General features: G+C 59.3%; 1 protein-coding gene across 1 annotated transcript; it reads left to right on the plus strand.

Annotated features, from left to right (window-relative positions):
• Positions 1-14,249: 14,249 nt before the first annotated feature.
• Positions 14,250-19,408, plus strand: ANKRD34C (ankyrin repeat domain 34C). The gene is made up of 2 exons (XM_064157830.1): positions 14,250-14,476; positions 16,558-19,408. Exon 2 carries the CDS (start codon positions 16,606-16,608, stop codon positions 18,097-18,099), a length of 1,494 nt encoding a protein of 497 aa, XP_064013900.1. The 5' UTR covers positions 14,250-14,476; positions 16,558-16,605; the 3' UTR covers positions 18,100-19,408.
• The last annotated feature ends 225 nt before the right edge of the window (positions 19,409-19,633 follow it).

Genomic DNA, 19,633 nt, shown 5'->3' on the forward strand with positions numbered 1-19,633 from the left:
TGGCTCCCCAGCTCACATCCGAGCCCTGCTCCACGCCAGGGCAGTGCCAGGGCCGGTGCCCCACAATGGGGCATTGCTGCTGGCAGCCTCCATCGGTGCCGCAGCCCAGGCCCAGGTAAGAGCCGTGCCAGGACCGTGCGGTGCCAGGCACACAGAGGCCATAGAGCAGGTGACATCCAGTGGCTGCGGGGAGCAATGCAGCCCCACTGCCACCGTGGCCACCAGCGCCCTGGCACTCGCACCCAGCATGTGGCCACCAGCCTCAGGCATCTCGCCGGGCTCCGTGGCTCTGAGCAAGGCCAGACGATGCTTGAAGGGTGGCACGGATGTGGGCGAGCTGCTCGTGGGCAGCTGCCACGCTGGCAGGGACAGGGGCGACAGGGTCTGGAGCGTGCAAAACTGGCACAGCCCCGACTGTGCCCTGCTGCTCCCCAGTGAGCTCCCACCGAGGTGCCCTTTGGGGGCTGGCACCTCCCGGTGCCCTTGCTGGACGCGGTGGGTGCTGGAAGAGCTATTCCTCCTCCGCCCTGCGCTGGCAGGATCCAGTAACGCCCAGCTGAGCTGCGGGGGGAGCACAGGGACACAGTGGAGTGCCCGCCCCTGCCCCTCTGCTCCTGCGGGACCGCTGCTGGCACAGGAGGCTGGGATCCCCCCAGGCACCAGTGGGAACAGTGGGATGTCCACGCCAAGTCAAGACCAGTGAAAACCAGTCAGGAAGCAGCCCTGAAGTGGAGCCGGGGGGGGGGGGGGGGTGTCTCGTCTGCAGCCTGAAGTACCTGCTGGGCACGGGGCTCCCCAGGCAGGATGGACGTGCCAGGGCCGGGGTCACCAGCAGGTCCAGCTGCTGGAGCAGGAGGCACTGGGAGGTATTTGCAATTTCCTCCCACCCGGGGACCTTCTCCCTGCCTCTCTCCAGAGAACTTCCCCTCCCTCCGGGCACTGCTTTAATAACAGCGCGGCGCGGGGAGGGGGGGGAGGGAGGGGGAGAGGGGAGAGCACAGAGGACCCCATGGGTGGGGCACCAGTGATGAGAGCTCGTCTGCACCAGGACCCTTCACCAAACTCCCGTGAGTCCCACACCTGAGCCCCTCAGCAGCTGGGACCCACTGGGAGGGCTTGTCCTGAGCCCTCCTGCCCCCTTGTCAAGTGGGGGTTGTGCCGCAGGAGCTAGGACGGGATGGGACACTCCAACCCCATAGAGCAGGACCTGGGGGGACACCCCATGGCTGCAGAGGTGGGACCTGAAGGGATACCCTGATCCCACCGAGCAGGACACCCCAAAACCAGAGCAGCCTTTTGCTGGTCCAGAGGCAGCTGCAGGCACTGGTGTGTCAGCACCGGGGGGGCAGTTCTCATGGGACATGTCAACCCCCCCTTGCCAGAACCCCCCCTTGCTGCCCTCACCCCAGATCAGTGTTGCTGGGGGACAGCATGTCCCTCAGTGTGACCTCCCTCCTGGTGCTGCCCAGCACCCCATGGCCACCACACTGGCACAGTGGATGAGCAGCTCTGCCAGGAGACCCAGGCTGGGGCTGTGTTTACTCTGAACCCAAAGCTCCCATCACTCACAGCTGCTCAGTTACAGAACCACCAACCCCGCTTTGTGCTTCTCCACCCAGATGAAAGGCTTGGCTCTGGCCACAGCCTGTCCCCAGGCTTTGTCTGGCCCAGCTCCTCCAGCTTTCCCATCGTACTGGGACGGTGGCACCCAGTCCAGGCAGGTGGCAGTGCCGTGGGAGCCACTGGTGCGGTCAGTGATGATGTGGGGTTGAAGATTCTCTAGGATGGGGCTTGAAGCTGTTGTTAAAGCTCAGGCTCCTCTGGGAACTGTTCCACAACTGTTCCACACTGCCACAAGGAAGAATCACGGAATTGCTTGGGTTGGAGGAGACTTCCCACACTGTGGAGTCCATCAATCCAGCGCTGACAAGTCACCACCAGACCATGTCCCTTAGCACCACATCTCCATGGCTTTGAAAAATCCTCCAGGGATGGGGACTGGGAAGCCTGAGCCAGACCTTGACAACACTCAGGGGCAAGGAACTATTCCTTATATCCAACCCAAACCTTCCCTGGGGCAACTTGAGGCCATTTCTTCTTGTTCTGTCCCTGGTTCCTCAGGAGAAGAGACCAACCTGTGCCTGGCTCCAGCGTCCTTTGACTTGTAGAGAGCCAGAAGGTCTCCAGTTCTCCTTTACTCTAGGCTGAACCCCAGTTCTCTCAGCTGCTCCCCACCAGCCCTGGTCTCCAGACCCTTCACCAGCTTCCTTGCCCTCCTCTGGACCTGCTCCAGCCTCTCAATGTCCTCCTTGGAGTGAGGGCCCAAACCAACCTCAAGTTTGGAGGTGCAGCCTCCTCAGAGCTGTGGGTCATGCCCTGGCTCGGGCAGGGGCTGCTGTTTGGGCACAGACTGGTGTGGGATCCTCTTACAGCCCTTTGATGTTACCCCAGGGTGTTGCACCCCCGGCTCAATGCCACCATCCACAGCAGCACAGGTACGATTGTCACTGCCACCCCCCTCTCCCCCGTGGAGGCACAGGGTGGGGCACACCCCGAGGCAGGGTGAGGGATGAGGGACAGTGCCAGAAGCCTCAGCAAGATGTCATGCAGGGAAACATCTGCCTCCTGTCCTCCTCCTCTGGCAGATGTTCCAGAGGGAACAGTTTGTACCTTTCAGAGCCAAACTCTGGACATGACCTCAGTCTACAGCCCCCAGCCCTGTCCAGCTCCGAGCCAGGGAACCCAAGGGATCTGCACAAGGCTCTTCCTGGGCACCTTACCTGTCCCTGGAAGGACTTGGTTAACTCCAAGCAGGACAAACATTCCCAGATGTGTTCTCCATGGAGAGGGAGGCTGGAATGTGGATCAGCAGGACGTGACTGGGGTTCTGAGTGTGTTTGCACAGCAGCAGAAGCTTGCAGGAGCTGCTCGAGGGTTTCATGTGCCCCTGGGCACAGTCACCAGCCAGACCACTGCTCTCTGAGGTGATGGCCTCAGCTGAGCCCCCTCAAAGTGCAGAGACACCAAGGGGCACTTCACTGCGCTCACCAGGGCTGACACCACCTCTTTGTCATTATGGTGGAAAGCAAACCTGGACCAAGGAAAAAAACAAAGCTGCAGCTGTGCTGAGCTGATGGTGACAGAGGCCACGAAGTCCCCCCCAGATCATGAGCTGATGGTGATGGATGCCATGAAGCCCTCCCCCCAGCTCACTGTTCCCCAACAAAGGAACTAGGCAAAAGCTTTTCATTTTGGAGAAGAATTTCCACCTCAAAGTCCCTCTGTGCTTGTGCCCAGCCTGGGGAAGGGTGGTAAAGCCCTAAGGGAGTGGTGGGTGAGGGGAAGGGAGAGGCTGGGGTGGTGGGGGAGGACGGTGACCCGGAAGGGAGACACAGGACATCGGTATCGACAGCTGCTTTGGAGACTCCTCCCTGCCCTGCAGACCTTTCTTGCTGCTACCTTCAAATCCTGTTTCCATCAGCGGTGCAGACAGCATGGCAGCATGGCATCAGATCTGCCAGCCCTGGGGCACCCAGCACGGGCTCTGCCACACGCCTGCAGCTCCACAGGACTGCCGTGGGGGTCCTTACAGCCAGCAAGGAGCCTTGGCTGTGGCGCTGGCCTCATTTCAGCCCAAATGTGCTTGTGGTAGGTCCCCAGGAGCCAGCACGGTGCTGGGTGACCAGGGGCTGAGGCTGCTGCTGGACCAAGTTCCCCAGCTTGCCATCACCACTGAGCTTTGGTGATCACCAGGACCAGATCCCACCATGCAGAGGTGCCCCCATCTTGGGGGACATTGCTCCCACCTCGGGTGTGCCCAGAGCAGTGGCCAAAGGACAGAAGGACCCTGGCTAAGGCAGAAGCACCAGCTTGGCATCACCCTCCGTGCAGCTCTGGAGGAGCCCTGTGGGTTTGTTTGCTGCTGACTCATGCCGGGAGATCTCTGGTGGAACCCAACATTCCCTCACACTTGAGAGAGCCCTGGCAGGCTCACACATGCCCAAGCTGGGGAGTGGAGATCTGGATTCATCAGCTCCAGCCTTGGCTGCCCTGGAGTTTTCACAGGAAGGGTTGGGGTGCTCCAGGGCTAGGGCTGGTCCTGGTCCCCCACCCATTCCACTCCACCTCCTCTATGCCTCCCTGATCAGGGTAGACCAGGCATGTGCCCACCAGAATGGACCAGGCTGGGCCACTCTTCTTGAGAGTGCTGAGGAGGAAGAATCACCCATGAGAGGAAAAGGAGATGTGGGGACACAGAGGGGAGCTGCCCTGGGCCGTGGGATAGGGGCAGCACCACGGGCAGAGGGACCCCAACTTCACCATGGGATACTGACACAGTGAGCAGGACTGGGGTCGATGGACCTACCCCAGCTGCCCACTCTGGGGTTCTTCGGCCTTTGGGAAAGGAGGTACCCCCAGCCCACCCCCCCCACCCCCCAGAGCAGGGTGGGCAGCAGCCACTGAGGCCTTTCTGCAGTGTCAGGCGAATCGTCTCTGCCATTCCTGGAGCTTAATCCCCTGGCCATGGCGCAGGGGCCGGTCCCACCCCGCAGGGAGGGGACTGAGGTTATGAAATTTGTGAATGGGGAGTGTCTGGGGCGCTGGAGCAGAGCAGCCCAGCAGGCAGAGGCCACTCGCACCCCAGGCTCCCAGCACCGTGGCGCTGCCACCTTCTCGCCCGCGCCCGACCCACGGCGGAGAAGAGGCAGCTGGTGATGCCCAGCCCTTCCTTCCACGCTGTGCTGCCTGACCTCACTTCTTGCCTTTTCTATCCCAAATCTCTAGGGGGGAGATGACTCCAGAGGCCATCCTCATTCCCTTATCACTTTTCCAGCCCAGCTTCTTCTCTCTAACTGTTGGACGGAGAACTGATAAGGGTATGCGAGTGGCATGAGCGACGTCCTGGGTTGTCCCGAGGCTGTCCCCAGCTGCCTGCTTGCTGTGCTGCAGATGTTGGCTCTAACTGAAGCCACCTGCATAGCGAAGGGAAGGGTTAAAGCAACATCTTTTTTCCACTGGGAGCCAGCAGGTCCTGTCCTGGGGGCTTTTTTTTTCCTCTCTCTCTTTGCAGCATCTCCAGCCTCTATGGTGGTGGCACCCACGGCAAGTCCCTGGCGGGAAGACACCTGGTTTTAACCCAGGTCTGGACAGCCCCCTTGGGGACAAGGGGTCCTGAGGTGCTGCTTGAGCATGGGGCCGTTTGGTTCTGTTTCAGAGGAGGTCGCCTAGAGCTCTTCAGAGTTGGGATCAGGAGTAGCTGTGGAAGAAGTAAGTGTTGTGTGAGAGCAGGACCGCCAGGCTCCACCTGCATCCAGAGCTGGTCGTGTTAAGCTCTTTATCCCCATGTTCACCCCATTTCAAGGGTGGGTGCTCAACCTACAGCCCGTGGAAGGACCTGCGCTGCCTCTACCCCTGAGCCGGAGCAGCAGAGCTGGGACTTAGGGAAGGAACCCAAAGCCTAAGGTAAGGAGACAGCTGCTGGGCACAGCCTGTGTGGTGCTGGCGCCCAGCCTCAGGGTCCTGTTGGAGAACAGGGACTCCACCAAGTCCAGGGTCATTGGGGGCCCTCTGGGGCTGGCTGTGTCCCACAAAGTGCTTCTGGAAAGCATCCGGGATTCCCTACACATTCCCAGCCTCTTTGTCCCAGTTTCCAGCTATCTCAGTCAGAACTTCCCCATCCCCATCAAGGTGTCCTGCACCAAAGGGGGATCTGGAAGGGTTGTTCCACATTGCCAAGCCCATTCTGGCACAGCAGTGTCCAAGGTGCTGCCCTGCTCCCCCACGATTTCCCCCAGCCACAGGTCCCAGAGGATCCTGCATGTGCCATAAGCCCCATGGGGAACTGGACATTGGGGAAGGGGCAACCCTGGCACAGACAGCCCCTGCCCACAGCTCCCTGCTCCTCTTGAGACTTGAGGAGGGAGGGGTAGAGTTACTTGGGGTTCAGTGTCCCAAGTCCCCTCAGTTTCCAGCTACATTCATGGGGGCAGGGACCAACATGGCTGAGGCAGCTCCATGTCAGCCATCTGGGGAGGGGATGGACCACCTGAGCCAAACAACCCCAAGTCTGCCCAGAGATTCCTGCTCTCAGATCCTGGGTCCCATCCTGACCCAGACATGAATAGGGAGTTGGAGGCACAGCACCAACTTGAGAGTTTTGGTACCCCAGGCTCATCCTCCAAACACTTCTAACAATGATTTTCCCTCACCCTAAGAAGGACATTGAAGGGCTGAAGAAGGTCCAGAGAGGAGCAATGAAGGTGGTGAAGGGTCTGGACAACAGGTCTGGTGAGGAGCAGCTGAGGGAACTGGGGTTGTTTAGCCTGGAGAAAAGGAGGCTGAGGGGAGACCTGGCTCTCTACAGCTCCCTGAAGGAGCTTGGAGTGAGATTGGGGTTGCTCTCTTCTCCCAAGGAACAAAGGACAGGACAAGAAGAGATGGAATCAAGTTTCTCCAGGGAAGGTTTAGGTTGGACATGAGAAGCAATTTCTTGCTCTTGGGGGTTGTCAAGGCCTATCTCATGCTGCCCAGGGTAGTGGTGGCATCCCCATCCCTGGAGAGAGAAGGCTCCAAGACCTTATTGTGGGCTTCCAATATCTCAAAAGGGGCTACAAGAAAGCTGGTGAGGGATTTTTTTAGAGCATTGGGTAGTGATAGGGCCAGGGAGAGTAGATCCAAGCTAGAGGAGGGGAGATTTAGATTAGACATTAGAAAGGAGTTCTTCACCATGAGGGTGGTGAGACTCTGGAACAGGTTGCCCAGGGAGGTGGTGAAAGCCCCATGCCTGGATGATTGTAAGGCCAGGCTGGACGTGGCACGGGGCAACCATGGCAGGGGAGGTGGAACTAGATGATCCTTGGGGTCCCTTCCAACCCTGACAATTCTGTGAGAGATTTCAAAGCCATGAAGACGTAGTGCTGAGGGACATGGTTTGGTGGTGACCTGGCAGTGCTGGGGGAACAGTTGGACTTGATTATCTGGAAGGTCTTCTGCAGCCCAAAATGATTCCGTGATTCTCTGATTCCTCCTGGAGCAGAGAGGGAACTGCCAAGGTTCATGACAAGGGCTACCACCCCTCACTTTCAGCTGTCACTGGCCGGATTCAGGAGATGATAACCCTGCTATGCACCCCAGGGGTGGCAGAATTGTGTCCCCAGCCCAAACAAAGCTTTGCAGACCCAAGGACAAGTTTCACAGAATCCCCAAATGCCAGCATGGTAGGGGTGGAAATAATATGTGGATATCATCTAGTCCAAGCACCCTGCTACAGCAGGGGCACCCACAGCTCCTTGCCCAGGATTACAATGTCCAGGCTGGTTTGGAATCTCTCCAGAGACGGAGATTCCAGGTGGGTTTGCAGGGCTGGCAGCAGCAGACATCCCAATCAGGTTGGCACTATCAGACACAGAGCATTTGGGCACTGGGCAGCAGGAGGGGCAGAATTGCTCTGCAAACATCCCCTCTTCCTGCTTGGGGCAGGGTGGTCCCATCACCCAGGGAGGTGGAGAGGTGGTGGGGAGCCCCAGAAACGGACTGCAGGGAGAGGAGGTTCATCCTCTCTCTCATATATCTAAAACTCCCTGAAAGGAGGTTGGACTCAGGTAGGGTTTGGGGTCTTCTCCCAAGTAACAAGTGATGAGATATGAGGAAATGGCTTCAAGTTGCCCCAGCAGAGGTTCAGGCTGGATGTCAGGAAAAATTTCTTCATGGATAGGGTTACCAGACACTGGCTCAGGCTGCCAGGGAGTGGTGGAGTTACAATCCCTGGCAGGGTTTGAAAGAGGAGCTGAGAGACATGGCCCAATATTGTGTGCAGGGAGGTGTTGGGTTATGTTTGGACTGCATGATCTGAAGGTTTCTTCCAAACAGGCAATTCTGTGGTCCTCAGCATCTCCCCAACAGCTGGTCCAGGGGCTGGGGTGCTCCCAAACCTGGGGTGGTCACAAAGCCAGGGTGCTGCCTGCACCCCCCAGCCCTGCCTCAGCTGCCACCAGCGCTGGGTTCTTCAGAGATTCACAGGATCCTGGAACGGTCTGAGTTGAAAGGGATCTTAGAGATCCTCCAGTTCTCACCCCCCTGCCGTGGACAGGGACACCTCCCACTAGCCCAGGTTGCTCAAGACCTCATCCAACCTGCCCTCGAACACCTCCAGGGAGGGGGCACCCACGACCTTCCTTAGCAACCTATTCCAGCATCTCACCACCCTCCCTTTAGAGGATTGTTTCCTAATTTGCCAGCTGAGAGCTCCTGGAGCTGGGATCAGGCTGGGGACAAGCGCTGTGGTTCTCACGGCTGCTTCTGCATGAGGGGTTGGGTGTTGGGACAGGACCTCATCTGCTCCCTCTCCAAACAGAGCCGCCGGCGATTGTCGGTGCGCATTTGGCGGCGGCCCGCGGCGGGGGCAGCTGAGCCGTGAAACGCGGGCTTAGGGCAGCTGGAAAAGTCCTGAGGCAGACGAATTCCAGCCCCGGCCCGGCCCTGGCCGTGCCTCGGGGATGCCAGGGGGAGGGCGATGGCTGAGCCAGCACCGCGTGGTCCCCGCTGCCTGCCCGGCGCACGTCAGCCGCAGATTGGATCCGTGAGGAGGAAATTCCACTGCTCCGGAGACAAACAGAGGCCGGATATTTGCTGAGTGGCCCGGCGGACATCAAAAGCCCCACCAGGAAATTTCACTCGGCAGAGAAATTAAACGCGGCGAAGCTCCTGCCCGGTGACCCCGGCATGAGGCCGGCTGCGGGCGCACGCCTGTCCCGCAGCCCTGCCCGGCCACCGGCCCGCGGCCCCTGCCTCCTCGCCCGCCCCCCCACGGCTGCTGTCTTTGCTGCAGGAGCTGACCCCAGGTCTAGCAGAGCTCTGGGACAGCTTCCACGGGGTGGGTCATGAGTTGCAGTGGGTGGCAATGAGTTGAAGAGGGACAGGGATCTGCTGGAGAGGGTCCAGCGGAGAGCTACGAGGATGATGAGGGCACTGGAGCACTGCCTGAAGAGAAGAGGCTGAGGCACCTGGGGCTGCTTAGTCTGGAGAAGACTGAGAGGGGATTTAATACATGTTTATAAACATCTGAGGGCTGGGGGTCAGGGGAGGGGGGACAGGGTCTGCTCACTGCGCCCTGGCATAGGACAAAGAGCAATGGGTGTAAGCTGCAGCACAGGAGGTTCCAGCTCAACACAAGGAGGAACTTCTTGACTGTAAGGGTCCCAGAGCACTGGCACAGGCTCCCCAGGAAGGTTGTGTAGTCTCCTTCTCTGGAGACTTTCGAGGCCTGTCTGGATGCTCCTCTGTGATCTGTGCTAGATTGTGTGGTCCTGCTCTGGCAGGGGTTTGGACTCGATGACCTCCTTGGGTCCCTTCCCACCTCTAATAACCCGTGAGCCTGTGAGTGCTCTGGGTGGTCATGAGTAGTTGTTGGTCATGGTAGCCATCATCTGGTCATTGGTAGTTACAGATGGTCATGGTTATGGGTGGATATGGGTGGACATGGCATCCCCCTGCCAAAGTGTGACCTCATCCTCTGCAGCCACACCCGTGGCGTTGCCAGGCTGCCTGTATGGACATGGGCATGGGCATGGGCAGCCTGTGCCCTGCTGGCATCACCGCCGTGAGCTGGACTAAGCCTTGAGCTCCACAAATGGAGGTAAGAGGGTGTGAGGACAGTTTTGGGAAAGTAGGTGGCTACCCTGGCACTGCTGAGGCTGTGCCCTAGTGCCTGTGGGCTCTGCCAGCCCCAGCCACACCTGTTGACAGCTCTTGCAGTCCATCCTGGCCCCCAGTGGTGCTGGTGCTTGGCCACACTCAGTGCCTGCCAAGCACGGTGCCCTCACCACGCCCCAAGAGCCTTGCGCAGAGGAGGGGGAGCTGCACCATGAGGAAGCTGCCCCTCCCAGCTCTGGCAGCAGTGAGCCACCCCCACAGCCTTGGCACAGAGCTAATTGCAGGTTCTTACCCAGCGCTGTCACTAAATAGGAGCTGCTGCTTCCGACAGGCGTGCGGGCACAGGATCCTGGAGCAGCACCCACCTCCTGCCCGCACCACTCCTCACCTGCCAGCACCTGCCACGAGCTGCTGTCAGCATCGTGTCATGGCCATGGCAGAGGTGCCATAGAATTGTAGAATCATTGAATGGGTCAGGCTGGAAAGGACTTCCAAGTTCATCCAGTTCCAACCCCCCACCATAGGCAGGGATAACTTCCACTAGAACAGGTGGCTCAAGGCATCATCCAACCTGGCCTTGAACACTTCCAGGGAGGGAGCAGCCACAACCTCCCTGGGCAACCTGTGCCAGTGTCTCACCACCCTCACTGGAAAGAACTTCTTCCTGACATCCAGTTTAAATCTCCCCTCTGCCAGTTTGAACCTATTTGTCCTCATCCTGCCATTACAAGACCGTGTAAATAGTCCCTCCCCACCCTTCCTGTAGACTCCCTTCAGACACTGGAAGGCCACTACAAGGTCTTCTTGAAGCCTTCACTTCTCCAGGCTGAAGAGCCCCCAACTCTCATAGCCTGTCCTCATAGCAGAGCTGGTGCAGCCCTCTGAGCATCTTCATGGCCTCCTCTGGTCTCTCTCCAACAGTTCCATGTCCTTCTTGTGCTGGGGGCTCCAGAACTGCACACAGTACTCTAGGTGGGCTCTGACAAGAGCAGAGTAAAAGGGGAGAATCCCTTCCCCTGCCCTGCTGGCCATGCTGCTCCTGCTGCAGCCATCAGCATCATATCACAGCCACAGCAGAAATGGCAGAGAGGCCATGGACATCATATGATGTGTGTGGCAGAGGTGCCATCAGCATTGTGTCATGGCCGTGGCAGAGGTGCTGTGTGTCTGGTACCACAGTGGTGACATGATGGCCGCCATGAAGATGCCAGCCTTTGGCTACCCATCTCCAGCCACAACAATGAGCTTTCTATCAGACAGCATGGCACAGCCACCCACAAGCAATCTTGTGACTGAGGCATCTGCAGGACTGTGGAACCTACACAGGACAGAATCACAGAAGTGTTTGGGTTAGAAAAGACCTCTTAGGTCATTGAGTCCAACCATAAACCCAACACCCCACAGCCATTAAACCATGTCCCCAGGTGCCATGTCCACATGTTTCTTGAACCCCTCCAGGGGTGGAGACTCCCTGGGCAGCCTGTTCCAGTGCCTGACTACTCTTGCAGGAAAGAAGTTTTTCCCAACTTCAGCAGATGGAGTCCACATAAAACACCACAGCAGTGCCCATGCTCAACTGCTACAGAGACAGCAGCAGGTGCCTTCAACCAGGAACAGCACTGGGAGAGCCTGGGGGGGGGGGGGGGGGGACGGGGACGACCAACCAGAGGTGTGGGGCAGAAAGCACACCCTGAGCCCCACATCCTGGTCTCTCCTTTGCTGTGGGTGCCCCTGACAGAGCTCTGGCACAGGCAGCAGCTGCCAGCAGCGTGGCAAGCCCTGTTCTGCCAGTGAAGCCCCAAGCAGCACATCCCAGGAGCTCTCCTGGCAGCTCCCAAATTCTCCAGCACTATTTTTACCCCGCGGTTGCTATAGAGACCCCGGGACACGCTGGGTGATGCAGCCGCTTTCGGCAGCACCGCATCACCCGCTGCCGCCTGCCGCCAACGGCGTGCAAGGCAGGGGGACGCTATTTTGGGCTGAGCCCCACGAGAGCTAGAGATAGCTCAGCCCTGGAGATAACCTAGCCCCGGAGATAACCTGGTCTGGCCTGGAGACACCAAAGGGTCTACAGAGAGAGGGAGATGTGAACAAGGACGAGAACAGCAGCATTTAGAGTCATGGAATCACAGAATTGTGTTGGCTGAAAGAGACCTTTAAGCTCATTGAGTCCTAACCATTACCCCAGCACTGCCAGGTCACCACCCAACCATGGCCCTCAGCACCACATCTCCACGCTTTTGAAACCTCTCTAGGGATGAGGAATCCACCACCGCCCTGGACAGCATGAGACAGCCCTTGGCAACCCTCAGGGGGAGCAAATTACTCCTCACGTCCACCCTCAGGTGCAACTTGAAACCATTTCCTCTTGCTCCTTGGGAGAAGAAATCGACCCCCACCTGGCTCCAACCTCCTTTCAGGAAGTTGTAGAAAACCAGAAGCTCTCCCCTCAGCCTCCTTCTTAATCCAGGCTGAACAGTGTCCCTCAGCTGTTCCCCACCAACCCTTTTCTCCAGACCCTTCACCAGCTTCATTGATCTTCTCTGGATCTGCTCCAGCACCTCAAGGTACTTCTTGGAATGCGGTGGAGGAGAGGCTTAGATCTGGACTGCTCTGAAAAGGAGGAGGGGAAATATTGAGCTTGTCCAGGGATGTTAGGAAAGGTGTGAGTTTGCAGAGCAGGATCTGGGAGACAGGACATCAGGATTCATGCCCAATGCCAGGCTGTGCCCAGCTCTGCACACCCACCACATCTAGAAATCAGGGGCCATCAGTCCCATGACAATAACACACACCCACTACATCTTCCTAGAGCTGAAGGCAACCCACCACAGGGATGAAGCACAGTTTGGTTTGGGTTCCAAGCATGCTGAAGGGTTGGCACACTCGGGGACACCTCAATGGGCATGGGCACCACCATGTGCCATGCTGTGGGTCCGTAGCCACAGGCCATGTCCTATCCAGGGCACAGGGCAACAGTGCTGGCAGCAGAGATGGTGGTCACCTCCAAAATTTCCTGCCTGATGAGTGTTTGCCCCCCGGGTCCATTGGCTGAGCTGGCAGGAGAAGCTGTGCCCAGTCTTAGTGAGTGAGGGACAGACACCAGCTGTGCTGCACAGCACCCAAAACAGAACCAGTGCCAGCACTGTGAGGCCTAGGGGAGATGGTGCCTATTGAGCTGGGGCTGTGCCCATATCCCACTTGTGTTTGCCAGGGGCTCCCAGAGAGAAGCCTCTTCCTCAGGAGCTGAATCAGGGGCTGAGCTGCTGCAGCATCTCCTGGGGCTTGGGCAGCACTCAAAGCCATGACTGTCCCTTGTCACCATGTCCCTCAGCAACCTGAAGGATCACCACAGCCCCTACCCACACGTGTCTGGGGATCCCAGCTGCACCACACACAAGCCAGACTGGCCCATGATGAGACCATGGTGGATGCAGCTGCTGCCTCCTCTGGGCTGCACTAGGCTCTGACCACAACCTCAACAGGATGTGATGACCTGGTGGGAGCTGCAGGAGATGGGGCAGGACTGGGCCAAGAGAGCCCTCAATGTCCCTGCCATGCTTTTTGGAGTCACAGCTGTGTCCCCTCCACCTCTTCCTGCCCACGAGGCAGGCACCATGGAGAAGGAGCCCTTCTACCAGGTTCTAGGTACCAGTATCCCCCATGCTGCTGCCCCACACATGCTGGCAGCACCTTAGGTCTGTGCCCAACTCTCCACAACCTGCCAAGGTCTAGAGCACATGTGGGATGGCACCCACAAACCTCCATCCCAGTCTTGTCCCAGACTAGCTGGGTCTGGACCCTATCTGAACACTGCTGCAATGCTCAGGATCAAACACAGGACCTGGAGCTGCAGCTTCTCCTCCCACAGCCATCCCTGTTGCCATGGCATCCTTAGGGATGGCATGGATGCCAGTGAAGAAGATGAGAAGGTTGAAGGTAGGTGGACACGTTGGCTCTGCACAGCCAGGGCAGAGCTGGGGCAGATCTTCCTGCAGCAGGCAGGTGCTGTTTCTGTCCCTGTTCCTTTCCTGGGAGGTCCCAGCTCTCCAGGCTAACTGGAGAGCCCCTTGCCCACCAGCCTGGCCAGAAGTGAGAGCTGCCTGAGGTGCAGGGCTGGTGTTAGCAGTACTGGTGTGACCCTGCCCCGGGCATGGGAAGAGAATAGCAGCCATGGATGCCTCGCTCTGGGTTATACCCAGCAAATAGTCAAGGATAGCTGTCCCCAGGTCCGCTCGCTCCTGCCTCTCCCTCCTACCTGATTAGGTCTGGGAGGTCTCTGACCACACAGGGATTTGAATCTTGAGGATCTTCTCCATCCTGATCAAGAGATAAAGGGTGGGGGACAAGAGGATGGGGCCAGACTCTTCTTAGCGGTGTCCAGTGACAGCACAAGGCGTAGTGGGCACAAACTGGAACCCAGAAGGTTCCACCTGGAGATGAGGAAAAAACTTCTTTGCCGTGAGGGTGCTGGAGCCCTGGAACAGGCTCATCCCCACGGACCCCCACCCCAGACCGCTCCCTCCCCCCCACCCCCGCCGCGGATCCTCCCGCACGCCCTAACAGCGGGCAGGGACTCAGACCCACACCCCCCGAACATCGACACCCCCGCCCCACCGCTCCCCGCACCCACCCGGGGGCGGACGCAGCAGCGGGCAGCCGCGGGCAAGAGCGGGCAGCAGCGGGCAGCACGGCGGGTGACGCAGCCCCCCGGACCGCACATAAGGGACGATGGGGGCGGGGGCACCGGGGTAGCCCACTCACCGCCACCGGTACCAGGAACTGGGCACCGATACCAGCACCGGGCACCGGCACCGGGCAGCAGGTAATGGACCGGGCACAGAGGTGGTGGACATAGAGAAGGCGCAGGGTCTCCTACCCCGGGGGTCCCCGTTCCCCGTCCCGGTGTCTCGGCAGCCCTGCGGGCACCGGAGCCCGGCGGGTAGCGGGAAGGGACGAGGCTGCTCCGGGCTGGGAGGGGCTGGCGGCAGCGGGCATCGGACGCAGGTAGCAGACCCGGCAGGGTGCCGCTGTGGACAGGGGCCGGAGGGAGGGGACTGAGGGTCCGCCGCCCCGGGAGTTCCCGTTACTCCCTCCGGCGCGGCGTCTCGGCAGTCCCGTGGACATCGGAGCCTCGGCGGGTACCGGCAAGGGACGAAGCTGCTACAAATTGGGACCCTGCGGTAGGACCGGGGAGCTAGAGGTGACAGCCCTCAAGAGGGACAGCTCTGGAACGAGCCAGGGGGACCGCGGGGGGAGGGGGCCGCGAGCAGCTCAGCGGTACAGCCCCGGGGAGAGGGGGCGATGCCCGCGGCGCCAGCGCCCACAGCAGGTCCCGGAGCCGCTGGATGCTCCGGCACAGGCCAGGGAGCCATTGGGAGAGTCCCAGGTTGGCAGGAACTCTGGAGCAGAGTAGGGGTCAGGCAGACACCTTGCCCGTGGGATCTCCAGGGAAGGGCTGGGCACAGCTGGAGGGCAGAAGGTGGCAGAGAACATCAGGGAGAGCAGGGTGGCAGGGCCCTGGGCACATCAGCCCAAGGGCTGTCTTTGTGCCTGAGTGGTGTTTCCGTGGTGCTCAGCACCTGCTGGCACCTGGGCACAGCTCTGAGCTGCCATCTCTGCTGCGTGTATGAAACCGACCAGGTCTCGGAGATGCAGGGACAGGTGGTCCTCAGGGACACGGGCACAGTGGGTGTGCCAAGGCCACAGAGACTTACCTGGCTGAATTGCCTTCAGCCAGCCCTTGCCAGCCCGTGCCAGGCAGTGCCAGGGTAGCACCCATCAGCACAGATGATGCCTCTTGATTCTCCAAGGCTGGTCCTGCTGCAGAAGCTGCCGTGAGCAGAAGCTGCTCCTCCATGAGGCAGTGAAGGTCTTCAGCCAGTGCAGCTCCCACCACCTCTCGTGTCCTTCAGCAGTGAGGACACGAAACCCATGAAGCCCTGGCAGATGCTCAGGCTGACTTCAGCATGCTCTGCATGACAGCCCCAGTGCCCATGTCTCTGAGGACCATCAGTACCCTGCAGCTCTGAGACTCAGTGGGCCCTACACACTTGGTAGAAGTGTAGAAGTAGCAACTGAGGGCCATGCCACTCAGGGACTGACAGATGCTCAGCACCACAGAAACATCACCACATCTTCAGTGGAAACCATTTCAGCACCAGGACCACTCTGATTTCCCTGGCACTCAGGGACATCCATTGCCTCCAGGCAAAGGCCAGCGTGGCTGCTGGGGACACAGAGCTGGAGGAGGGAAAGCAAAAGGAAGGTGAACCTCGAGATGTGTCACCAGGGAGCAGCAAGAGCAGAACTGCTCTGCAAGGGAAGACAAGCTGTAAACTGAGGGTGACCACCACACCAGCTGACAAGAAGACCTCATCAGCAGGACAGGGACTAGATCCCACCAATCAGTGATCCCTGGGGGAAAGGCATGGTGGCAAGTCCACTTCCATGTCACTGAGGGAAGTCCCATGAACAAGTCTGGTCTGACAAGGCTGGATGGAATCTCAGGCAGCTTCACAACCCAAACCAGGGTGAGGCACTGGGCTGCTCTTCAAATGGAGCCCCCAACCCTGGGCAGAGGGAGATTGGGTGGCTGGGTTGAGGGGCTCAGGTTTGAGGATGAGAGTGCTGGAGCCCTGGAGCAGGCTGCCCAGAGAAGTTGTGGAGTCTTCTTCTCTGGAGAACTTCCAAACCCACCTGTTCATTGTGATGCTGTGCAAACTGCTGTGGGTGATCCTGCTTGAGCAGGGAGATTGGCCTGGGCGAGCTCTGGAGGTCTCTTCCAGCCCTTCCCATGCTGGGATTTGGGGATTCTGAGCATACCATCCCCCAGGAGGGCCGGGCAGTGGTAAGAGCCAGGGCTGAGGAGCAAACTTCACCTTTTCTCCATGCTTCCTTCCACAGCTTCTGACCGGCAGTGCCTTTGCCCAACAGTGAGCAGCAGCAGGTGCCATGGAGGAGGTGATGGAGCTGGAGATGGGGGGCAACTCCCTGCTGAAGGCCGTGTGGCTCGGCCGGCTGCGGCTGACCCGGCTGCTGCTGGAGGGGGGGGCTTATATCAATGAGAGCAACGAGAAAGGAGAGACCGCCCTGATGGTGGCCTGCATCACCAAGCACGTTGACCAGCAGAGCATTAACAAGGCCAAGATGGTGAAGTACCTGCTGGACAACAGAGCAGACCCCAATATCCAGGACAAGTCTGGGAAGACAGCCCTCATGCACGCCTGCATTCGCGGTGCAGGGGGGGATGTGGTGTCCCTGCTGCTGGACAATGGGGCAGACCCCAGCCTGGAAGACCACTCAGGAGCATCTGCTCTGGTCCACGCCATCAATGCTGATGACAAGGACGTGCTGCAGCACCTCCTGAACGCCTGCAAGGCCAAAGGGAAGGAGGTCATCATTATCACCATGGATAAATCAGCCTCTGGTGCTAAGACCACCAAACAGTACCTGAATGTTCCCCCCTCGTTGGAGTTCAAAGAGAAAGACCCCACTGAGGGGTGCCCAGCACCCTTTAGCACCCACCTGAAATCTCCCATCTCAGCACCTTCCCCCACTGAGAAGGAGAGTGGCATCTTCACCCCACATCCATCACACCCCAGGGACACTCCCTGTGCCGGGGCCACCGATGACCCCCCCTCTCCAGGCCAGAGAGCTGGGATGCCCAGGAGAGCACATCTGCCCCAGCTGAAGCGGCTGCAGTCCGAGCCCTGGGGGCTGGTGGCACCCTCGGTCCGTGAGGACACACGGGGCTGTGTGGACGATGAGGTCATCATGGGCATCAGTGACCTCTCACTCTCCAAGAAGGCTCCCCTTGCCCGGGGTAGCAAGGACCCCTCACTCTTTCCGCCGGTAGATGAGCAGGCTCTGAGGACACCGGCTAGGAAAGCAGCCTACGAGAAGAGCCAGGCCGCCCAGCAGCGCCTCCCTCGTCGGAGCACAGTCCCCGAAGAGACGGAGCACGTCGGCTCCGTGGCTCTGGATAGCCTGCACCGCTGGAGGTTGGGTGCTGAATACTGTGAGCTCTCTGGTGTCCCCGAGGCAGGCAAGGCGCCATCGGGGCGGAGGAAGCTCAGCGGATCCCACCTGGCCTTGCTGGACGGTTCATGGGAGTCCCTGGATGGTGTCACAAGCACATCCCCCGGCACCGCCCGGCGCCGGCCGCCCGGCTTGCTGGAGAGGAGGGGTTCCGGCACCCTGCTGCTGGACCACATCTCCCACACCAGGACAGGCTATCTGCCCCCGCTGAACATCAACCCCAGCCCCCCCATCCCCGACATCGGATCCAACAGCAAAGCCCCCTCCCCTCTTGCTGCTGGCACCAAGTCTCTGCAGCCGGTGGGTCCCGGCGAGCTGCGAGCGCGGCGGAAGCTGCTGCGGAGACACTCGATGCAGGCGGAGCAGATGCGGCAGCTCTCTGACTTCGAGGAGATCGTAGCCCAGTAGCTGTGCCACCGCTGGCTTCTTAAACCAGCTCTATTCCCCCAGAAACGTGACGGTTCCCTCACGTCACCCAGTCCCAGGGAAGTGCCAGCAGCCACGGAGATCAGACCTGTGCCTAGGGGGTGAAGCAGGAGGGTCCTGCAGGTACGGAGCCGTAAAGAGAGCCCGGGCACCCATCTGAAGTCTCCCTTCTGCTTTCATCCGCTGGAGACGTTCCTCAGGAGTGATGAGCTGAGAGATCGACCTCAGATCACCTGAGCTCAGGCTCCAGCCTGGAGGGCACTTGTTCTTTGCCACTCGCTCCTGCTTGTCTGGAGCCAGGACCTGTCCTGGGGCCGTGGGGCTGGGATGTTCCTCAAGTGCCTATCAGGAAAGAAAGGAGGAATAGCTGACCTTTAAAGGTCCCTTCCCACCAAATTCCATGATTCTGTGACTCCATTGCCCCTCTCTGGCAGACGGAGGCACTGATCCACTCACTACAGAAGGAGACAACTCCTCACCTCGGAGGTCTCCAGGACCTCTGCAGCTCCAGGGGCTGAGCTGACTCCTTCCCACTGCAGCCCTCCAGGACCAGACCAGCAGTGGTTTTGTCTCCATCTCCAAAGCTCCAAAGTTCAGGGGCATCTCCCACCTCACCGAGCAACGCCTTGGGGAGAGAACACCCCCAGGTGTTCTACGAAGGCAGCTTCTGCCAGGGTGCCAAGTGCGGCACACAGGGAGTGTTAGGGACTCGTCCCTGCTGGGTAAAGATTCAGTCTCAGCACCCAAGCCTGCAGCACTCAAGCCTGCAATACCTACGGCCCCCACAGCACCTGCAGCACCCTCAGTAGCCATGGTACCCACAGCATCCACAGAACTGACAACACCCACAGGCCCATATCACCTATGATACCCATGGCACCTTCAGCATGCTCAGCACCAATGGTGCCCATGGAACTCTCAGCTCCCACAGCATGCAGCATCCCTACCTTGTGGAGCTAGCACTGGACGCTGCCCTGGGCTCAGCCAGCCCAGCATACTTCCATCTGTCTGCCCATTTGTCTGTCTGTCCCTCCACTCAGGCCAGCTCCTTTCCTGGGCACCACCCACCTGTCCCCAGGCTGTTGAGGACTTTCCCATGGGAAGCAGCTCCACGTTCTGCCACATGCAGGGTGCCCTTTGTAGGGGCAGTTGCTGCTTAGAGCAAAGGTGGGGTCACATCTCTGGAGCATCAAGGGTCACCCATTCTGAGAACATCTCCAGATGGCTCCCGGGTTGAATTTTGGGGCTGTTTTCCCACAATGATAATGTTTCTCTCACGTTTTGGAGTGTGGATTTCTCTGTCCTGTTCTTCACTTCTTCCTTCTTTTCTAAACTTCCCCAGATTTTGGGGGTTGCCTTTTTCTGAGTCAGGTTTGGCCAGCAGCGGGGGGGGGGAAGACATTAATGCCTCTATTTAAAGACATGACTGTGGGTGTGAGCAGGTGTTGGAGGTGTCACCATGCACACCATGGGCTGCTTTACATCAGTGCAGAGTGTGGCCTGGCCTGAGCCCGGG

This window comes from Pogoniulus pusillus, chromosome 17 (assembly GCF_015220805.1).
Source record: "Pogoniulus pusillus isolate bPogPus1 chromosome 17, bPogPus1.pri, whole genome shotgun sequence".
NCBI classification, from domain to species: domain Eukaryota; kingdom Metazoa; phylum Chordata; class Aves; order Piciformes; family Lybiidae; genus Pogoniulus; species Pogoniulus pusillus.